The sequence below is a fragment of the Vipera ursinii genome (genome assembly GCF_947247035.1).
Source record: "Vipera ursinii genome assembly, chromosome: 15".
Taxonomy (NCBI): Eukaryota; Metazoa; Chordata; class Lepidosauria; order Squamata; family Viperidae; genus Vipera; species Vipera ursinii.
In genome coordinates this window covers 8,553,236-8,571,567 of record NC_139528.1, presented here as the reverse complement: position 1 = coordinate 8,571,567, position 18,332 = coordinate 8,553,236, and the positions used below count along the sequence as shown (strand labels likewise).

Genomic DNA, 18,332 nt, shown 5'->3' with positions numbered 1-18,332 from the left:
TATCCTAAACTGTATGACAAGCGGGTTTCAGAGAAATACCATGATGGTTTGTCACATCTACCAAAACAAGGATGGGCTTCCCCAACCCCCTGGTCCCAAATCACCCAGCCCACTTGAACCTTTCCTGGTCAGGGTATATATTTTATCCTGGTCCACAATTACAGATAGTCCTCGATTTACAACCATTCATTAAGTGACGGTTCGAAGTTACAATGGCATTGAAAAAAAGTAACTTACAAGAGTTTTTCACACCCACCATCTCTGCCCAAATTCAGACACTTGGCAACTGGCATGTACTTACGACGGTCACAGTGTCCCGGGGTCACTTGATCCCCTTTTGCGACCTTCTGCCAAGCCAAGTCAATGGGGGAAGTGAGATTCACTTAACAACTGTGGCAAGAAAGGTTGTAAATTGGAGCAAAATTCACTTGACAACTGTCTCACTTAGCAACAGAAATTTTGGGCTCAACCATGCTTGTAAATTGGGGATTATCTGTATAGGTTTTCCTGCTTGAGCAGGGGGTTGGACTAGAAGACCACCAAAGTGCCTTCCAACTACATTATTCTGATTTGTTCTGCAAATCCTGATAATTACCTGTCTGGTCGTTTGGGGTGGGCTTCACTACATTTCACAATACCAAGAAATCCGGATTTTTTGGGGGGCTGGGGTGGAGAAAAGAGGCAGTAAATACTGTATTCCTGGGGTGTGGCCCAGATTTACCTGCAGGAGTCAGCTAATGGATCTTCTCAAGGTCTCGATTCTCCTAATCCTGGGATGGGATTAGGAGATGATTCCTTGTGATGCATTTTCCCCGAAAACTACCATCTCAAGGTTGACAGGCTGACCTGGAGTGCTTAAACCGCCCTCTCCCCATTTTGTGAGTTTGTGACTGAGCTTGGCTGACAATGATGAATTGTTTGCTCAGTTTATCCCACTAATGCAGCCTTTCTCAACCTTGGTGAGTTTAAGAGGGTTTGACTTCAACTCCCAGAATTCCTCAGCCAGCTTTTCCCCAGTCCACCCATCTTAAAGTCACCAAGGTTGAGAAACGATGCATTAGTGGGTGAATATTTAGGAAGGAATAGACATCCTAACTTATTAGCAATATCTAGTAAACAGCAGACACATTAACAAGGACACAACAGAGTGTACAACAGCTTCCTATCCTTGGTGAAACCAATTAAGAATCTAAAGTTCTTTAATTCAGCTCTGGGGGTCATGCAATTTAAGATGCAGTTTGTTGGCTGGGTTCATAAAGAACATACCTATCCATGTTTCACCTACTCACAGTCTGGGGGATTAGCCAGATTTTCTGGTTTGGGACAACACTGCCATCCACAAACTAAACACAGGCGTTTTATTTGCACAACCCTTGAGGCTAAAATGCAGCTGGTAGCTTTGTGGAGCGGGGAGTGGTAGAAGAGAGCTGTGTCTTTTCTTACGCTATATTTTCTTAAGCCTGCTTTGGGGAGGAAACTACGTCATTGTCTGGTTAACGAAACTTGCAGAGGGGCAAAGACTAGAAAAAGGAGGAGACGTGAGTTCTAGTGCCGCGTTAGCCATGAAAGCCGGCTGGGTGACTTTGGGCCAGTCCCTCCCTCTCGGCCCAGCCTCCCTCACAGGGTTGTTATGAGGAAAATAGGAAGAGGGAGGTCTGTTGATATTTTCACTGCCCTGAGTTATTTGTAAGAATAATAAGGAGATATATATATATATATATATATATATATATATATATATATATATATATATATATATATATATATATATATATATATATATATATATATATATATATATATGTTTTCTGAGGTTTTTGCGGGTGCCTGTATGTGGATCCTTGGTTTTTCGGGTTTTTCCCCGCGTAGAACTAAAGGTGTGGGCGCAACGTTTCGACGGAGTCCCATCCGTCATCATCAGGCTTTAGCTTCCTTCTTCTGGGAGAAGCATGTGGGAGAAGCATATATATATATATATATATATGGGACACGGTGGCTCAGTGGGTTAGGACGCTGAGCTTGTTGATCAGAAGGTTGGCCGTTTGGCGGGTCGAATCCCGAGTGCCGCGTAGCAGAGTGAGCGCCTGTTACTCGTCCCAGCTTCTGCCAACCTAGCAGTTTGAAAGCACGTAAAAATGCAAGTAGAAAAATAGGGACCACTCCGGTGGGAAGGTAACAGCGTTCCGTGCGCCTTTGGCGTCTAGTCATGCCGGCAACATGACCACGGAGATGTCCTCGGACAAGCGCTGGCTCTTCGGCTTTGAAACGGAGATGAGCACCGGCCCCTAGAGTCGGAAATGACTAGCACACATGTGCGGGGGAACCTTTACCTTTACCTTTATATATATATATAAATCTATCCCAGGCAGCAGTCGCTACTGCGACAAATCATTTTTATGTTAAATTTGGATCCTTTAACTCTTTGTTGGCAATCCAAATTTTGTGTGTGTGTGTGTGTATGTATATGTATATATACATACATACACATACATATATGCATATCCATATGCTTATACATATACATATGTGTGTGTGTGTGTGTGTGTGTGTGTGTGTGTGTATGTATGTAGGGATGCGGTGGCTCAGTGGGTTAGGACGTTGAGCTTCTCATTCAGATGGTCGGCAGTTTGGCGGTTCGAATCCCGAGTGCCACGTAGCAGAATGAGCGCCTGTTACTCGTCCCAGCTTCTGCCAACCTAGCAGTTCGAAAGCACGTAAAAATGCAAGTAGAAAAATAGGGACCACTCCGGTGGGAAGGTAACAGCGTTCCGTGCGCCTTTGGCGTCTAGTCATACCAGCCACATGACCACGGAGACGTCCTTGGACAAGCGCTGGCTCTTCAGCTTTGAAATGGAGATGAGCACCGGCCCCTAGAGTCGGAAACAACTAGCACGCATGTGCGGGGAAACCTTTACCCTTTACCTTATGTATGTATGTATATGATGAATTTAAATACTGGAATCCCAGGTGTAGACATTTAAAATCAGTAAAAAAATAAAATGAACTCCAGGATATAAGACAAAAGCCTTCTTTATTGCTGAGCTTTCATCAACTAGCTGTTGACATCATCAGAGCAAGGGCTGAATGATAAGGGAGACCGTACATACACTTATATGACATTTATAACAGTCAAGGTGTGGAATGTAAATGTGGCATGCTCATAACACGCTCGCTCGCATGAAGTCCCGGTGCTTCCGGCTTCAATGTATATATATATACTGGGACCGGAATTTGCAATGTTAAACAAGGTGGTTGTTAAGTGAGTTGCCCCTGATTTTACAACCTGTTTTGACATAGCTGCAGTTGTTAAGTGAATCACACATTTGTTAAGTGAATCCAGCTTCTCTCACTGACTTTGCTTCTTTGGGACAGTCACAAGTGAGGCTCTCTGGACCCCGGGAGGCTGCAGCCCATCATAAATATGGTGCCAAGTGCCTGAATTTTGGTCACCTGACCATGGAGATGCTGCAACGGTCATAAGTGTGAGGACCAGTCCTAAGTCACTTTTTTTCAGTCCTATTGTAGCTCTGAACAGTGGCTAAACAAATGGTCGTAAGTCGACAACTACCTCCACTCAGCTTATGGGACCATCTAATCCAAATTTCCCGAGCTGACCTGGCCTTTTTTAAAATCATCACGCAAACAATACAGGACCAAGCACGATATGGGGACTGTAGTGCCAGGCCCAGCCCAGCCTTCACCTGCACCTGTGCCGCAGCCAGCCGTGGAGGGCTGCGGGAAAGAGCCCCTGGGGGACGCCCGGCGGATTCTGCGGTGTGGTTATGGCAACCTTCTTGGCCAAACATCTCCCATTATCGCCTCTGAGCTATGACAATGTGTTGTGTAAATATATCGCACAAGGTTTCCTGTTTCATGAGGCGGGGAAACGCTCAGGAAGCTGATCCAAGGGTGGAAATTCAGAGAATGAGAACCAGGAACTCTGAGGGTGGGAGGAAACCTGGCACCATAGGGCTCCGAACCCTTAAGGCAAACAAAATACAGGTGGTCCTCACTTAACGGCCAGTTGCTTAGGGACTATGCAAATTTACAACAGAACCTCCCCAGAGTTATTTGACCTGTTTTGGAAGTTTTGACAGCCATGCACAAACACACACACACACACACACAGAGAGACAAACACACATTTACACCATCCCACAGTCATGTAACTGTGATGTTCTGTGTTTTTTTGCCAGTTTCTAGCAGAAAAAAAATGCCCATTGGGGAAAACGGACTTGTTTAACGACCATGGTGTTTGCTTAACAACCACACTGTTCACTTAATGACCAAGGTGTTTGCCTAACCACTGCAAATTCCCCGTGTCTGGCTGGGGAATTCTGGGAGTTGCAATACAGCCGTCTTCAAGTTGTCAAGTTTGAAAAACATTGGATAGATCCTGGTCTCTTGCTAGGTTGTGTGGTGAGGCTGGGTGTTGCAGTCTTTCAGATCAAGCTGTACTTGCAAGAGAACGAGGGACGGTCCTATGCATGGTTCTTTCTCCTCAGCATGGCTGGCTCAGGAATTCTGGGAGTTGAAGTCCACAAGTCATAAAAGAGCCAAGGTTCCCTACCCCTGGTCTAGGCCAACCTTGGCTCTTTTATGACTCGTGGACTTCAACTCCCAGAATTCCTGAGCCAGCATGGCTCAGTTTGCAAACCTCTCCCTTTCCCCTCAGCATGGCTGGCTCAGGAATTCTGGGAGGTTACCTATCCTCCTTGAGCAGGGCGTTGGACTAGAAGACTTCCAAGGTCCCCTCCAACTCTGTTATTCTGCATTCTGGTGCCCAATGCAGCTGCCACACAGCTGGTGCCGGATGCCAGGAGCCCATGGTGCTCTCCTGAAGGATTTGCCCAGGCTGCCAATGGCCAACGGACACAATTCAGATGGCTGATGCTTCCCAGGAACCACCTGCCTTCAGGAAAAGCCCTTCTGAAGGTGCAGCCACGCCCTGAATGTTGACAGGTGGATGGGACAAGTGAATCTTCTGCCAGGAATATGCCTGGCTCTGTAATGACAGCAGTTCTAGTCTCCTCTTCCCCTCCCTGTTTTTGGCTTTTTAAGCTGCGTTGAGAGTTGGAAAGCAAGGGGGTCCTCAACTTGTGGCCACAATTGGGGATGAGAGTTTCTTTTGCTAAGCAAGCCAGTTATTTTGCTAAGCAAGCCAGTTTCTTCTCCTTCTTCGGAGAAGGGCGGGATATAAATGGAATTAAAATAAAAAAAATAAAAAAATAAATTAAGTGAGTCGCTCCCAATTTCACCTTTTTGTCACAACTGTTAAGTAAATCTCAGCAGGTGCTAAGTGAATCACATGGTTGTTAAGTGAGCCCAAGTTTCCCCATTGACTTTACTTGTCAAAAAGGGGGGGGCAGCGTAAAGTTGGACCTTTTTTTTTTAATCCCATTTATATCCCGCCCTTCTCCGAAGACTCAGGGCAGCTTACAAGCTTAGCAGTAGCCTTCATTCTATTTATATGCCTGCTTATTAGGGCTTTCACACACACCCCAAGCGGCATTATTACAAAGTCAGCTTATTGCCCCCAACAATCTGGGTCCTCATTTTACCTACCTGGGAAGGATGGAAGACTGAGTCAACCTTGAGCCTGGTGGGACTCGAACCTGCAGTAATTCCAGGCAGCTGGTGTTACTTAAGGAAGCATTAGCCCACTGCTCCACCAAGGCTCTTGGACCTGGTGATCACAAGACCCCAGGATGCTGTTAAACATTGTAAACACGTGCCGGTTACCCAGCACCTGAATTTGGACCATGTGACTGTCATAATGGTCATACATAAGTGTAAGGACTAATCAATCAGAATAGAGCTGGAAGGGACCTTGGAGGTCTTCTAGACCATCCCCCGCTCAAGCAGGAAAACCTATATACCATCTCAGACAAGTGATTGACTCTATGGCATGCAGAGCCCTCTCTGTGGGCACGTGCACCGTCACCCCAGTCCCAGGCCTTCAGCTCGGTTTTATAAAACCTTTTCACTTTAGGCCTCCACCACTGTGTGCAAAAAAAAGGCTCAATCAATCAATCAATTTCAACTTCTGGGGGGGGAGGAAAGATCTTGCAAAGTTGGAATTGATTGATTGAACTTTTTAGCCCCGCCCAGTCTACCATTACCACTGTAGCCACGCCCACCCAATGGGCCACACCCACCCAGTGGGCCACGCCCACCCGGCACGCAGCCATACATAAGTGGGTTTTGGGTTGCAGTTTGGGCATTCGGTCTCTAAAAGGTTCGCCATCACTGGTCTAGCCTCTTCTTAAACACCTCCAGTGATGGAGCACCCACAATTTCTGGTGGCCAGCTGTTCCCCTGGTGAATTGTCCTCCCTGTCAGGAAGTTTCTCCTTAATTCCAGCTTGCTTCTCTCTTTGGTCGTTGTTTCTTGTCCTGCCCTCTGGTGCTTTGGTGGATAACGTGACCCCCTCTTCTTTGTGGCAGCCCCTCAAATACTGGAACTCTGCTATCTTGTCCCCCCCCCAAGTCCTTCCTTTCCCTAGACTGGCCATTCCCAAATCCTTATTATGATCAGCCATAAGCCACTTTTTTCAATGCCAGAACTTCAAACACTCTTTAAGAGAAAGTCGAGGACTATGTAAATGGCTGAATATTATTTCAATAAAACATTGATAAAATGTTTTAATTCCAATAGATTTTTTTTCTGACACAGGTTAAAGTATGGTTTTATTTATTCATTCAGTTTCTGTAGCTGCCTGTCTCAGTCTATGAATTTGTTCACCGTCTCCCAGACACAAAAAAGACATATTACCCCAAAAAAGGGTTTGGGAATTCAGTCCCCTGACCATTTAATGCCTGCTGGGTGTCCTTTGTGCTCCTTTCCACAATTCGAGGCTACACAATGAACGGAGAACCGTTTGTGTTTCCTGCTCTGTTCATTTGCACGTCTGTCCCACATTTCTATCCCCGTGAGTCATCTTTTTTGGCCACAAAATCTTTTTCCAGGTAAAAAATGCCTGAGAGCTGATCTCTGAATATTTGCTCGGGGTAAATTTTTTGGAAGCTGCGACTCACAAACCGGCTGTGCAGAACAGGTAGCCCTCCACTTCCAGCCACTGTTGGGATCAGAATTTCTGTTGCTGAGCGAGGTAGTTGTTAAGTGAATCGTGCCCAATTTTACAACCTTTGTAGCCACAGTGGTTAAGCAAACCGCAGCAGTCGTTAACGTGAATCACAGGATCAAATCCAGTTTACCCCACGGATTTTGCATGTCAGAAACTAGCCAGGAAAGTCACAAATGCTGATCATGTCACCCTGGAAAGCTCCAACTCTTGTAAATGCATGCTGGTTACCAACTGCACAAACTTTGATTACATCTGTGGGGATGCTGTGACAGTCATAAGGGTGAGGATCAGTCAGGGCTTGCCTAACTTCAAACGGTCATTAAACAGGTGGTTTATAAGTTGAGGACCACCACCTGTACAGTACATGCAAGCTGGAGAATTCTGGGAGTTGAAGTCCAGGTTGATAAACTGGGCTCCAAACAGATTTAGTGCGTTATCCATTTTCACAACCCACAAAGTGGCTGCAATCCACAAAAATGCCCTGCAAACAACCCAGCCCCCCCCTGCATTTTCTCTTTTTCCAGGGTGTTCTGCTTTAGATTCAAACTTTGCTCTGTTGCTGCAGGTTGCAAATGGCTTTATCGGCTCTTCAGTGGGGAGGGGGCCACTCCAGGCGTGGGAAACCCATCCGGGCACCCCTTGCCTGGAAGGAGGGCCTGGGGGGGGGGGCTTCAGGGGCGCCAATCAACGGAACGACTTGCCTCCTGGGGTTGTGGGGGCTCCATCCCTGGAGGTTTTCAAAAATAGACTGGGCAGCCCTTTGTCTGCGGTGGAATAACGTCTCCTGCCCTGAACAGGGAGCTGGACTAGACCAGGGGTAGGCAACCTCGGCTCTTTTATGACTCATGGACTTCAACTCCCAGAATTCCTGAGTCAGCTACTCAGGAATTCTGGGAGTTGAAGTCCATGAGTCATAAAAGAGCCGAGGTTGCCCACCCCTGGACTAGATGACCTCCAAGTTTCCTTCCAGCCCTAAGATTCTATAAGCGATGAGATCATCCCCTCTTTCGGTCTAGATCAGAGGTCAATAAACTGGGCAACCTGAAGACTTGTGGACTTCAACTCCCAGAACCCCCCAGGCACGAAGGTCTCCAGCATCTCCTGGGCGGATCCCCTGTCCAGGCTGGCCCCGCCCCATGATCAGGGAGAGAGGGGGGGGCCTGCCACGCCCCCTCAGCCAGCCAGCCAGTCCGCGGCCCGAGAGAGCCATTGAGAAAGACGAGAGGGGCGTGGCTTCCTCAAACTGGCCAATCCCGCGGCGGCCCGGGCTCCGTTCATAAGTTTCCCAAGCGACTTTCTCCCTCCCGGCGCGCGGGCAGCCGGCGAAGCGGGGCTCCGATGCACGTGAGAAGAGGGGCGCTGGGCTGCCCGCGGGTGCCGCGTCCCGTCCGAGGGGGGCCCGTCCAGATGGCCTCGGGTCCTCCGGCGGGCTCCTGCCTCCCGGGGGGCGGCGGGGCAGCCGTGGGGCGAAGTCGCTCCTCCCCGCCTCGGGCTTTGGCGGGCTCGCTTTCTGGTTCAGCACCGGCGGCCGATTGGCAATCCCGGGGCTGGAAGGGACCTTAGAGGTTGTCTAGTCCAGCGTTTCCCAACCTTAGGAACTTGAAGATGCGTGGACTTCAACTCCCAGAATTCCCCAGCCAGCTGGCTGGGGAATTCTGGGAGTTGAAGTCCACGCATCTTCAAGTTCCTAAGGTTGGGAAACGCTGGTCTAGTCCAGCCCGCTGGCCAAGGCCTTGTTCCATCGCGGAGAAAAAGCTGCCCAGTCTTTCCGTGAAGACTCCAGCGAAGCTGCCCCGGGATGGCGCGGCTTCCCCCTGTTGCTTTAAAGGGGTCTCCCCATCTGGAGGATTTCTTGAGCCGTCTGGGGGTCGTTGAGAAAAACCTGACAAAGGGGGAGGCAAATGAGGCAGACCTGCTGCCGATCTTGCCGCCCCCTCCCCACTTCCCAAACTGCTTTCCCGGGGAGGGGGCTGGCTTATGCCAGCAGGCTGCCTGTAGCTTCTGCCACCATTCCATGAAACCTTTGTCAAATTTAAATCTAGAACAGAGTTTTCCAATCTTGGCGATGGACGGGTGGACTTCAGCTCCCCGAATTCCCCAGCCAGCATGATTTAAGAGTGGTGGGCTTTATGTCTGGCTGGGGAATTCTGGGAAATGGAGTCCACCACTCTCCAAGTTGCCATGGGTGAGAAACACTGCTCTAGAAGGGGGGAAAAACTGCATCCTCCATGAAGCCCGGAGCCCCAGCAGTACCCTCAGTGCAATGGACGTGCCGTCCTCTTATCTCCCCATTGGCTGTAATGAGAAAAAAAAAAGGCGGGATCCGTTGTCTGCCGCTGCCAGTTTCTCCTTGCCCACAAGAGAGGCTGCCAACCTTTTCTGGCTGAATTTGTAAAGCAGGTTTCCTTTGAGCAGGCCCAGAATGCAGCCTTGACGTCCCGTGTTCAAGCAGAAAGGCGGGGCCCCTCTTGACACACTCACGAAAACAGTAATCAGGTAGGAACATTCCTGCCAGCCCAGCCGGGCAAGACCGGGCACGACAGCCCTGCCCGCTGCCTCCTTTTTCTGCACTTAGCAGAGCAGTATCCTGGATCAGGGGTGGGGGGACATTATGGCCCTCTCCGTTGGGCTTACTTGAATGAGTCTTGCAAATGTGAGGTTGAATTCTTGCGTTGGGTTCTGCGTGAAATCACCCCAAACTTCTTTGACATGCTTTAGCAAATAGAGTAGATCTGATGTTTTCCGAAAATCCAGTTTGATGCCACCCAGCTCCAAGTGACTCTGTGGGGTTCACAGTACATTATTAGACCGGGGGTGTCCTGGTCTTATAACAACCTAAGAGAAGAGAATCTTCCTCAAGCGTGCCAAAGGGTGACATTGGGGCAATCACTAAGAGAGCGTGAGTTCTAGTCCTGTCTTAGGCACAAAAGCCAGCTGGGTGACTTTGGGCCGCTCCCTCTCTCTCTCTCGGCTCGGCCCAGCCCACCTCGCAGGGTGGTTGTTGTGGGGAAAACTGAAGAGTATGTTCACTGCCTTAAGTTCTTTGCAAAAAATAATAAAGGCGGGATATCCTTGAAAGCAGAAAGGTTGCATGTGCATGCGAAGGTGGGTGGGATTCGTAGCTCTTCATGGGTGTGTGTGTGTACAACCCGATGCCAGCCAGCAGCCAGAAGGACGTGGCCCCTCCCTCGTCCTTTCTCTGCCCCCGGCACTTGTGGTTCTCCCTGTTCCCCCCCCCTCAAAATCTTTGCACATCAGAGGGGGGAAAGAGCTCCACGCTTCGCAATTCCTGGGTTAAACGTTGCTTTGTGCCCCGCTCGCTCACAGGCAGCCCCTGGGTTACCAGCCCTGGTGTGGCGGGTTCTTTAAGCCTCCATTTCTTTCCTGGGGGAGCCCAGCACAAGCTGGATCTTTGCCCAGCCTTTCCACAAGAGAGCCCTGGAGACCTACTCCAACCTGCTCCACCAAAAAGCATTGGCAACCAACTTAGACATTTGGCAGCGGGAGAGCCTTTGCCAGAAGCCCCCCCCCCACGCCCCGCCCCCCCCCCAGATCTTCTTAACTCAGGGCTCTGCCAGACTGGAGTGGCATGACTGGAGTCCTCACCTTAACATTTAACAACCACTCAAAGTTACAATAGCCCTGAAAAGGGGGACTTGGGGCTGCTCCTCGCACTTACAGCCACAGCAACCTCTCCATGGTCATGTGATCAAAACTTGGCAACCAGCATATATTTATCAAGGTTGCAGCATCCCCGGTCACGTGATCTCCATTTACGACCTTCCCAGCCAGCTTCTGAGAAGCAAAGTTAATGGGGGAAGCCAAATTCACTTAAGGGCCACATGATTCACTTAATAACAACAGTGATTTGCTTAGCTGCCATGGCAAAAAAAGATCACAAAATTGGGCACAATTTCATTAAACAAACTGCCTTGCTTAGCAATGAAGAGGCACCAAATTGTTGTTGTTGTTGTTAGCTGCGAAGTCGTGTCTGACCCATCGCGACCCTATGGACAACGTTCCTCCAGGCCTTCCTGTCCTCTACCGTCTTCTGGAGTCCATTTAAGCTCACGCCTCCTGCTTCAGTGACTCCATCCAGCCACCTCCTTCTCTGTCGTCCTGTTCTTCTCTTGCCCTCTGTCTTTCCCAGCATGAGGCTCTTCTCCAGTGCGGAATTATATCGCCACCAGCTAGCAATGAAGAGGCACCAAATTGTACCAGACTTTATTTCTGCAGGCTGTGGTGTTTTCGGTTATGTTCACCACCAGGAGGCAGTACAGACCAGTTTCGTCCTCACTGAGAAGCCTCAGAGGAGGTCTTCCTCTATATGGCCATGTTTCTTAACCTTGGACCCTTGAAGAAATGTGGACTTCAATGCCCAGAATTCCTGGCTGGCTGGGGAACTCTGGGGGTTGAAGTCCACAAGTCTTAAGGTTGGCAGGTTTGGAGACCTCTGATTTAATTGGCGGTCTCTTCTTGCTGTAATTCCAGACACTGAGTTGTTAACCATATTTAGGATTTAACATGCTTTGTGAATGCATCAAAATGTTTTATATTAACATCTGACTTTTGTAGCTTCAGTTAAGATTAGATTTAGCATTCTCATTTACTTAAGTAAAACCTACTTGGTTTAATTATCCCTGAATATTGATTGCCCTGCCTACAAAACTCAGAAAATTTGCTTTCTCTGGTTTTGATTTTCCCACTAGGTGGCGCCAGCCTCCATGCTTTAGACTTAGAGCAGGGGTCTTCAAACTTGGCCGTTTTATGACTTGTGGACTTCAACTCCCAGAATTCCTCAGCCAGGCACGCTGGCTGAGGAATTCTGGGAGTTGAAGTCCACAAGTCATAAAACGGCCAAGTTTGAAGACGAGGGTTTCTAATTTTTAATTCATAAATATTAAATACCCGCAAAGCACCAGAAGCAGGACAAAGAAGCAACAGATGGAAACTCATCAAGGAGAGAAGCAGCCTAGAACTTAGGAGGAATTTCCTCACAGTGAGAACAATGAGTGGAACAGCTTCCCTCCAGAGGTGGTGGGGGCTCCATAACTGGAGGTTTTTGAGAAGTCACAGAATAACAGAATTGGGGGCCTTCTAGTCCAACCCCCTGCTCAAGCAGGAGATCCTATACCATTCCAGACAAATGGCTGTCCAATCTCTTCTTAAAAACCTCCAGTGCCGGAACCGCCGCAGCTTCTGGGAGGGAAGACATTCCAATAATTAATTGTTCTCACCTTTAGGAAATTTCTCCTTAGTTCCAGGTTGGTTCTCTCCTTGATTAATTTCCATCCGTTGCTTCCATCCAGGGGCTTTGGAAAATAGCTGACCCCCTATTGTTCTCTGTGACAGCCCCTCAAATATTGGAAGACTGCTGTCATGTCATTTCTTTTTTTTTTTTTTTGATTAAAGTAAACATACTCAATTCCTGCGACAGTTCTTCACATATTTTAGCCTCCAGGCCCCTAATCTAATCATCTTTGTTGGTCTTTTCTGCAATCTTTCCAGAGTCTCAACATCTTTTTCCTACAGTGATGACCCAAAAAGGTTTAAGGCGAGGTGTCAAACTCGCAACGTCACGTGACGTTTCACGACGTTTTTTGCTGTTGCCGGCAATGGGGTGGGCATGGTTTTGTTATGACAGTTTGACACCCCTGGGGAGAAAAAGCCTTTGGTGTTGACCATTTTGGGCTCAAGGGGGTCCTGCGTGAAGGGGGCAAATCTCCAGCCTTTTATGCCCAGCCCTCTCCCTCGATCTCCAGCCCCCCACCCCCACCACTTCTATGGTAAAGAAGGCATGAGGAACTATTTCCTTGAGGGGGGGAGGATTTTTTTTTAAAAGAAGGTGTCATAGCCAGAAAGGGTCAGCCATGGGGCAGAAGGAAACAGCCCCCTTGGTTCAAGAGAGTACTGAAGACATCCGCAAGCAAACGCTCTAAGACTAGCCGAAGGATTGTTTGCAGGGGAAGAAACAGTTTGGGGGTGCCCAAGGCAGAGTTGAGCTCAGCAACACCTGTTGTGATTCAGTGTCAGCCTGTGCTCCCATCAGCTGAGTCTGATGAATCTGAGGAGGAGGAGGAGGAGGGGTTTGGAGAGCCTTTGGGAGGCTCTGATGCACTGCAGGACTCTCAGCCTGGCCCCTCCAGTCGTGTTCCTCATGAGGCTCAACTGTGTGAGGAGGAGGTGTCGGACTCAGAGGAGTCACAGCTGAATCTGTTCAGAGACGCTAGAAGCAGAAGGCAATCCAGCAGAGCAGAGCAGAGAAAATCAATGAGGCAACTCAGTGAGAGGAGGAGAAGGCAGTGAGAAGCCATGCCTTGGGACTGATAATAAATGGGGAAGGTGTGGGCAGGGCTGGTTGCTGAAGGCAACTGTTCGGAGACATTCAAAGAGAATCCTGGTCTGTTTTTGCTAATCTGTTTGACTCTTGTTGGATGTTTTGAATCATGTATTTTTGGCTGAAGGAAATATTCTGCTGCTTTTTTGTTTGAAAGACTTTATTATTTGGAATAAATTTGGGTTGGGTTTTTTCCAGCCTATTGATTGTTAAAAGGAAAAAGGGGTTGTCCCTGACACACAAACAGGGCCGGTCGTAGGCTGGAACAGAACAACAGCCCAGCCAGATGCCCAGCCCTCCTGGTTGCTGGAGGCAAGCTTGGGAGGTGTGGAACGAATGGCCCAGCCTCGCCTGCTCTCTGCCCAGACCCTCAGCGCTGCTGACCAGGTGGGAGAGCCTTCCTGCCTGAGTTCCGCAGGGGTCTCCATGGCAATGAAGGCAGAGGTCACAGAGGAGAAAGCGTGACATCGCCTTCCCTCCACCCCACAAGCACCATCAGCCATGGCTAGGGGGAGAGAGATAGCCCGGAGCAAGCAGGCCAGCCCACAGAAGACCCCAGGTCAGCCCTCACTGGGGCGGGGGGACGCGCCACAGCCCTTTGGGGAGGTTGGCACCAGCTTGCCCAGCCCCAGTAGCAGGCAGGCTAATGGCCCAGGATTGGGGGGCCAAAGTCCCAGGCATCTGGCGTGGAGTCTGGGACCCTCGGGCCCCCTGTGGATTGTCAAGGGCAAGCACGACAGACAACTCTGGCTTTGCAACTTCTCCAAAGGAGCGAGAAGGTTTTCTCCGTTGCGTATGTTTCTCGGAACCGAAAGCCCCCCGTTATTTCCAAGCACGCTCCCTCTAGAAACCTGCCCTTGGGCAGCTGAAGAGCCATGGGGGAAGACAGGGAGAGGGAAGATGGCGCTTCTCTGCATGAGTTGCCAGCAAGATAGCCATAGCCATAGCACTTGCGCTTACATGCCACTTCCTAGTGTTTTGCGGGCCTCTCTAAGCGGTTTACAGAGTCAGCCTATTTGCTCCCAACAATCTGGCTCCTCATGTTACCGACCATGGAAGGGTGGAAGGCTGAGTCAACCTGGTCAGGGTCGAACTGCTGGCAGTGGGCAGAGTTTGCCTGCAATCCTGCATTCTAGCCACTGCGCCAGCAGGGCTCGGTATGCCCTCTGGGTGAAGATGGAGAGGACCTCCCTATCCTACTTCACCCGTGCCCATATCCCTGGAGATCTGGGACGCCCGAGCCACAGAAAGCGCCGTAATGAATCCAGGCCCCCATACTCCCCTGCCAAACAGCAGCCCATCAGGCAGAGAGAGCAGAATGGGGCTCTGGAGCAGGGCTCTGCCAACTTGGCAACCGTAAGACGAGTGGCGTTCAGCTCCCAGAATTCCCCAGCCAGCTTAGCTGGTGGCGATATAATTCCCCACTCCGATTCTGGGAGTTGAAGTCCACACGTCTTAAAAGAGCCGAGGTTGCCTACCCCTGAGATAGCCGCTCCCTAAATCTCCCAGGGGTGTATCTTAGAGCAGTTAAAGCACAGCATTGCAGGCAGAGTCTGGAGTTCGAATGTCACCAGGATCAAGGTTGACTCAGCCTGTCATCCTTCCAAGGTCCATGAAACGAGGACCCAGATTGTTGGGGGCAAGATGCAAATAAAGTTTTGACGTTGTCAGCTGCCTATGAGGCAGTTTATAAGCCTACGATGCTATTTAGTCCGGCAAGAGTCTGTTGATTGTGTGCAAGCAAATGAACTGAACCCTGGATGGGCTGTTCCTACGTCGTTCTGGGCCCAGGCCTGGGCCCAGCCCCCTTCCAATCGCTGCCCCCTCTTCCCAGGCAGGCCTGGAAGGAGCCAAGGCAATGGAAGCATCCAAGGCCCCCAGGAACCCCACCAGCAGCAGCCGAGGCCTCTTCAACACCAACATGGGACCTCTGCAGCGCCAGCTCCGCCTGGGCGAATACAACCTGCTCAAGTGCGCTGCCATGTTTGAAAGCGATTTTGTCCAGGTGAGAAGGACCGGGGCAGAAGGCAGAGGCACGTGGCCAGGGCCCCATCCAGTCTCACACACACACACACACACACACACACACACGCACACACACACACACCAGGAAGCAACTGTGTTCAGGCAGTCCTTGACTTAGGAACGACATTTAGCAATCTTCCACAATAGGGACGGTGCTGAAAAAAAGTGACTTTCAGCCAGTCCTGCCACTTACAACTGTTGCAGCCTTCCAATATTTGAGGGGCTGCCACAAAGAGTGGCTGCCACAAAGAGTGGGGGGGGGGGTTGACCTATCCTCCAAAGCACCAGAAGGCAGGACAAGAAGCAGCGGATGGAAACCAATCAAGGAGAGAAGCAACCTGGAACTCAGGAGACGGCGCCTGACCTTCGCTCCTTTCGCCGCGAGCTAAAAACATACTTTTTTGAACAAGCTGGCCTGGCCTGATGAAGGGATTGGGGGGGGGTTGTTATGGTTATTTTATTGAGTTTTAAAGATGTATTTTAGTATGTGGGCATTTATTTAATCTTGTTTTAACTTTTGTAATCTGTATTTTTATTCTTGCCCTGTTCACCGCCCTGAGTCCTTCGGGAGAAGGGCGGTATAGAAATAGTATTAAATAAATAAATAAATAAATTTCAATTAATCAGTGGAACGACCTGGCTTCAGAAGTTGTGGGTGCTCCATCACTGGAGGTTTTTTAAAAAGAGACTGGACAGCCATTTGTCCAGGATGGTTGACGGTCTCCTGCTTGAGCAAGGGGTTGGACTAGAAGACCTCCGAGGTCCCTTCCAATTCTGTTATTCTGTTCATTGCAGTGTATCCACACTCAGAATAGAATAGAACTGGAAGGGCTTTTGGAGGTCTTCTAGTCCAGCCCCCTGCTCAAGCAGGAAGACCTATACCATTTCAGACAAGTACTGTTTAGTCTCTTCTTTAAAATCTCCAGTGATGGAGCGCCCACAATTTCTGGAGGACAGCTGTTCCACTGGTTAATTGTCCTCACTGTCAGGAAGTTTCTCCTTAATTCCAGGTTGCTTCTCTCCTTGATTAGTTCCCATCTGTTGTTTCTTGTCCTGCCCTCTGGTGCCTTGGAGAAGAGCTTGACTCCCTCTTCTTTGGGGCAGCCCCTGAGATCCTGGAACGCTGCTATCATGTCTCCCCTATTTCTTCTTTTCTTTAGACTAGCCAAACCCAAGTCCCGCAGCCGTTCTTCGTACATTTTAGTCTCCAGGCCTTGGATCATCCTAGTTCTGTGGTGGCGAACCTATGGCACGCATGCCACAGGTGCCACGCAGAGCCCTCTTTGTGGGTATGTGCGCTGTTGCCCCAGTCCTAGGCGTTCAGCTGGGTTTTATAAAACCTTTTCACTCTAGGCCTCCGCTGCCGTGTGCAAAAAAAAAAAAGGTTCAATCAATCAATCAATTTCAACTTCTCGCGGGGAAAAAAAATCTCACAAAGTTGGAATTGATTGATTGAACTTTTTAGTCCCACCCAGTCTGCGGTTACCACCACAGCCACCCAATGGGCCACGCCCACTCGGCACCTTCTGATACATAAGTGGGTTTTGGGTTGCAGTTTGGGCACTCGGTCTCTAAACAGTTTGCCATCACTCTCCTAGTTGCTCTTCTCTGAATTCTCACATGAGCACAATTCTGGCACTAGGCAACTGGTGTGGATTTACGACATCCCAGCATCCTGGGATCACAGGATCACCATTTGCAACCTTCCCAGCTGGTTTCCAACGAGCAAAGCCAGTGGGGAAGGCAGATTCACTAAACGATTGCATGATTCCCTTAACAGCATGGTTAAAAAAGAGTCATAAAATCAGGTGTGGTCACAAGACGACTCACTTAAAAATTTCACAGCTCAGTGACAGAGGTTCCAGCTGTGGTCATAAGCCGAGGACTACTTACAGAGCAAGCCACAGTCCCCTAGCCCATCAGCCATTCTGGGATCCCATCCCTGTGCTTCCCCCTCCCCCAGATGTCTTCAGATAGCAGGGATCCTCCATGACGTCTCCCGGGTGATCTCTTAGGCTCCCCGACCTGCAGGAAAGGGATCCTGAGGGATTGCCAAGGCAGAGCAGCTCTCCGGAGGACAGCCACGGCGAGGGGCCAGAGGATGTCCAAAGGAAAGAGGTGGGAGGGAGGCCGATGATGCCAGCGTCTTTGGCAAATTGCTCGGCACCGGTGGGCAGAGAGACGGCTGCATCCTGCTATGCCAAGGCCAGAACTGGGGTTTACCTGTTGACAGTGAATGCAGGAAAATTCGGGACTGATCGAAGGAGGATTTTTTTTTTAACACTAGAATAAGTTGGGCTGTGGATGTTGTGATTCAGGGTCAGCCTGTGGGTTCGGCAGTTGGGTCGGACGACTCAGAGGAGGAGGAGGGGGGTGTTGAAGAGCTTGCTGAGGGGATTGGACAGCTTGATGAGAGCCCCCAGCAAGGCCCCTCTCATCTGGTCACGACAGAGACCCAGCGGTGTGAGCCTGACAGCGTGGATGAAGATGACCCACAGCTGGCCCTGTTCAAGGACGCCCGACGCAGGAGGCAGTCAGTCAGGAGTAAACAGAGGAAGGCAATGGGGCACCTCGGAAGGAGGCAGAGAGAAGCCACGCCCTGAACTGTATTTAAGGGGAATGTGTGGGAGGGCTGGTTTGCTGAAGGCAACCGCTTGGATTGTTCCTGCTTCTTAGCTCGTGTTTTATGGTTGGTGTCTTGTCTTGCTCTTGTTTTATGTGAATAAATTTGGCAGGCTTTATTCCAGCCTCTTGCCGTTTGTAAAGGGGTCGTCCCTGCCTTTTCTGCAGGGCCGGTAGCAGGCTGGTACAGAACAGCGGAACAGATTGCCACTGGATATGAGGCTGGTGTCAGCTGGGGTGGTTTTCAAGGAGGTTTACTTG

General features: G+C 49.8%; 1 protein-coding gene across 1 annotated transcript in view; it reads left to right on the top strand.

The window, feature by feature from the left end:
- The window catches only part of LOC310647110 (uncharacterized protein), a gene marked incomplete at its 5' end in the record, with an annotated part of 29,411 nt that overhangs the window by 4,433 nt on the left and 6,646 nt on the right, over positions 1-18,332 (top strand). The window contains one exon of the mRNA XM_083374084.1: positions 15,259-15,429. Within this exon, the coding sequence (XP_083230210.1) occupies positions 15,259-15,429 (171 nt within the window). The remainder of the gene's footprint in view (positions 1-15,258; positions 15,430-18,332) is intronic.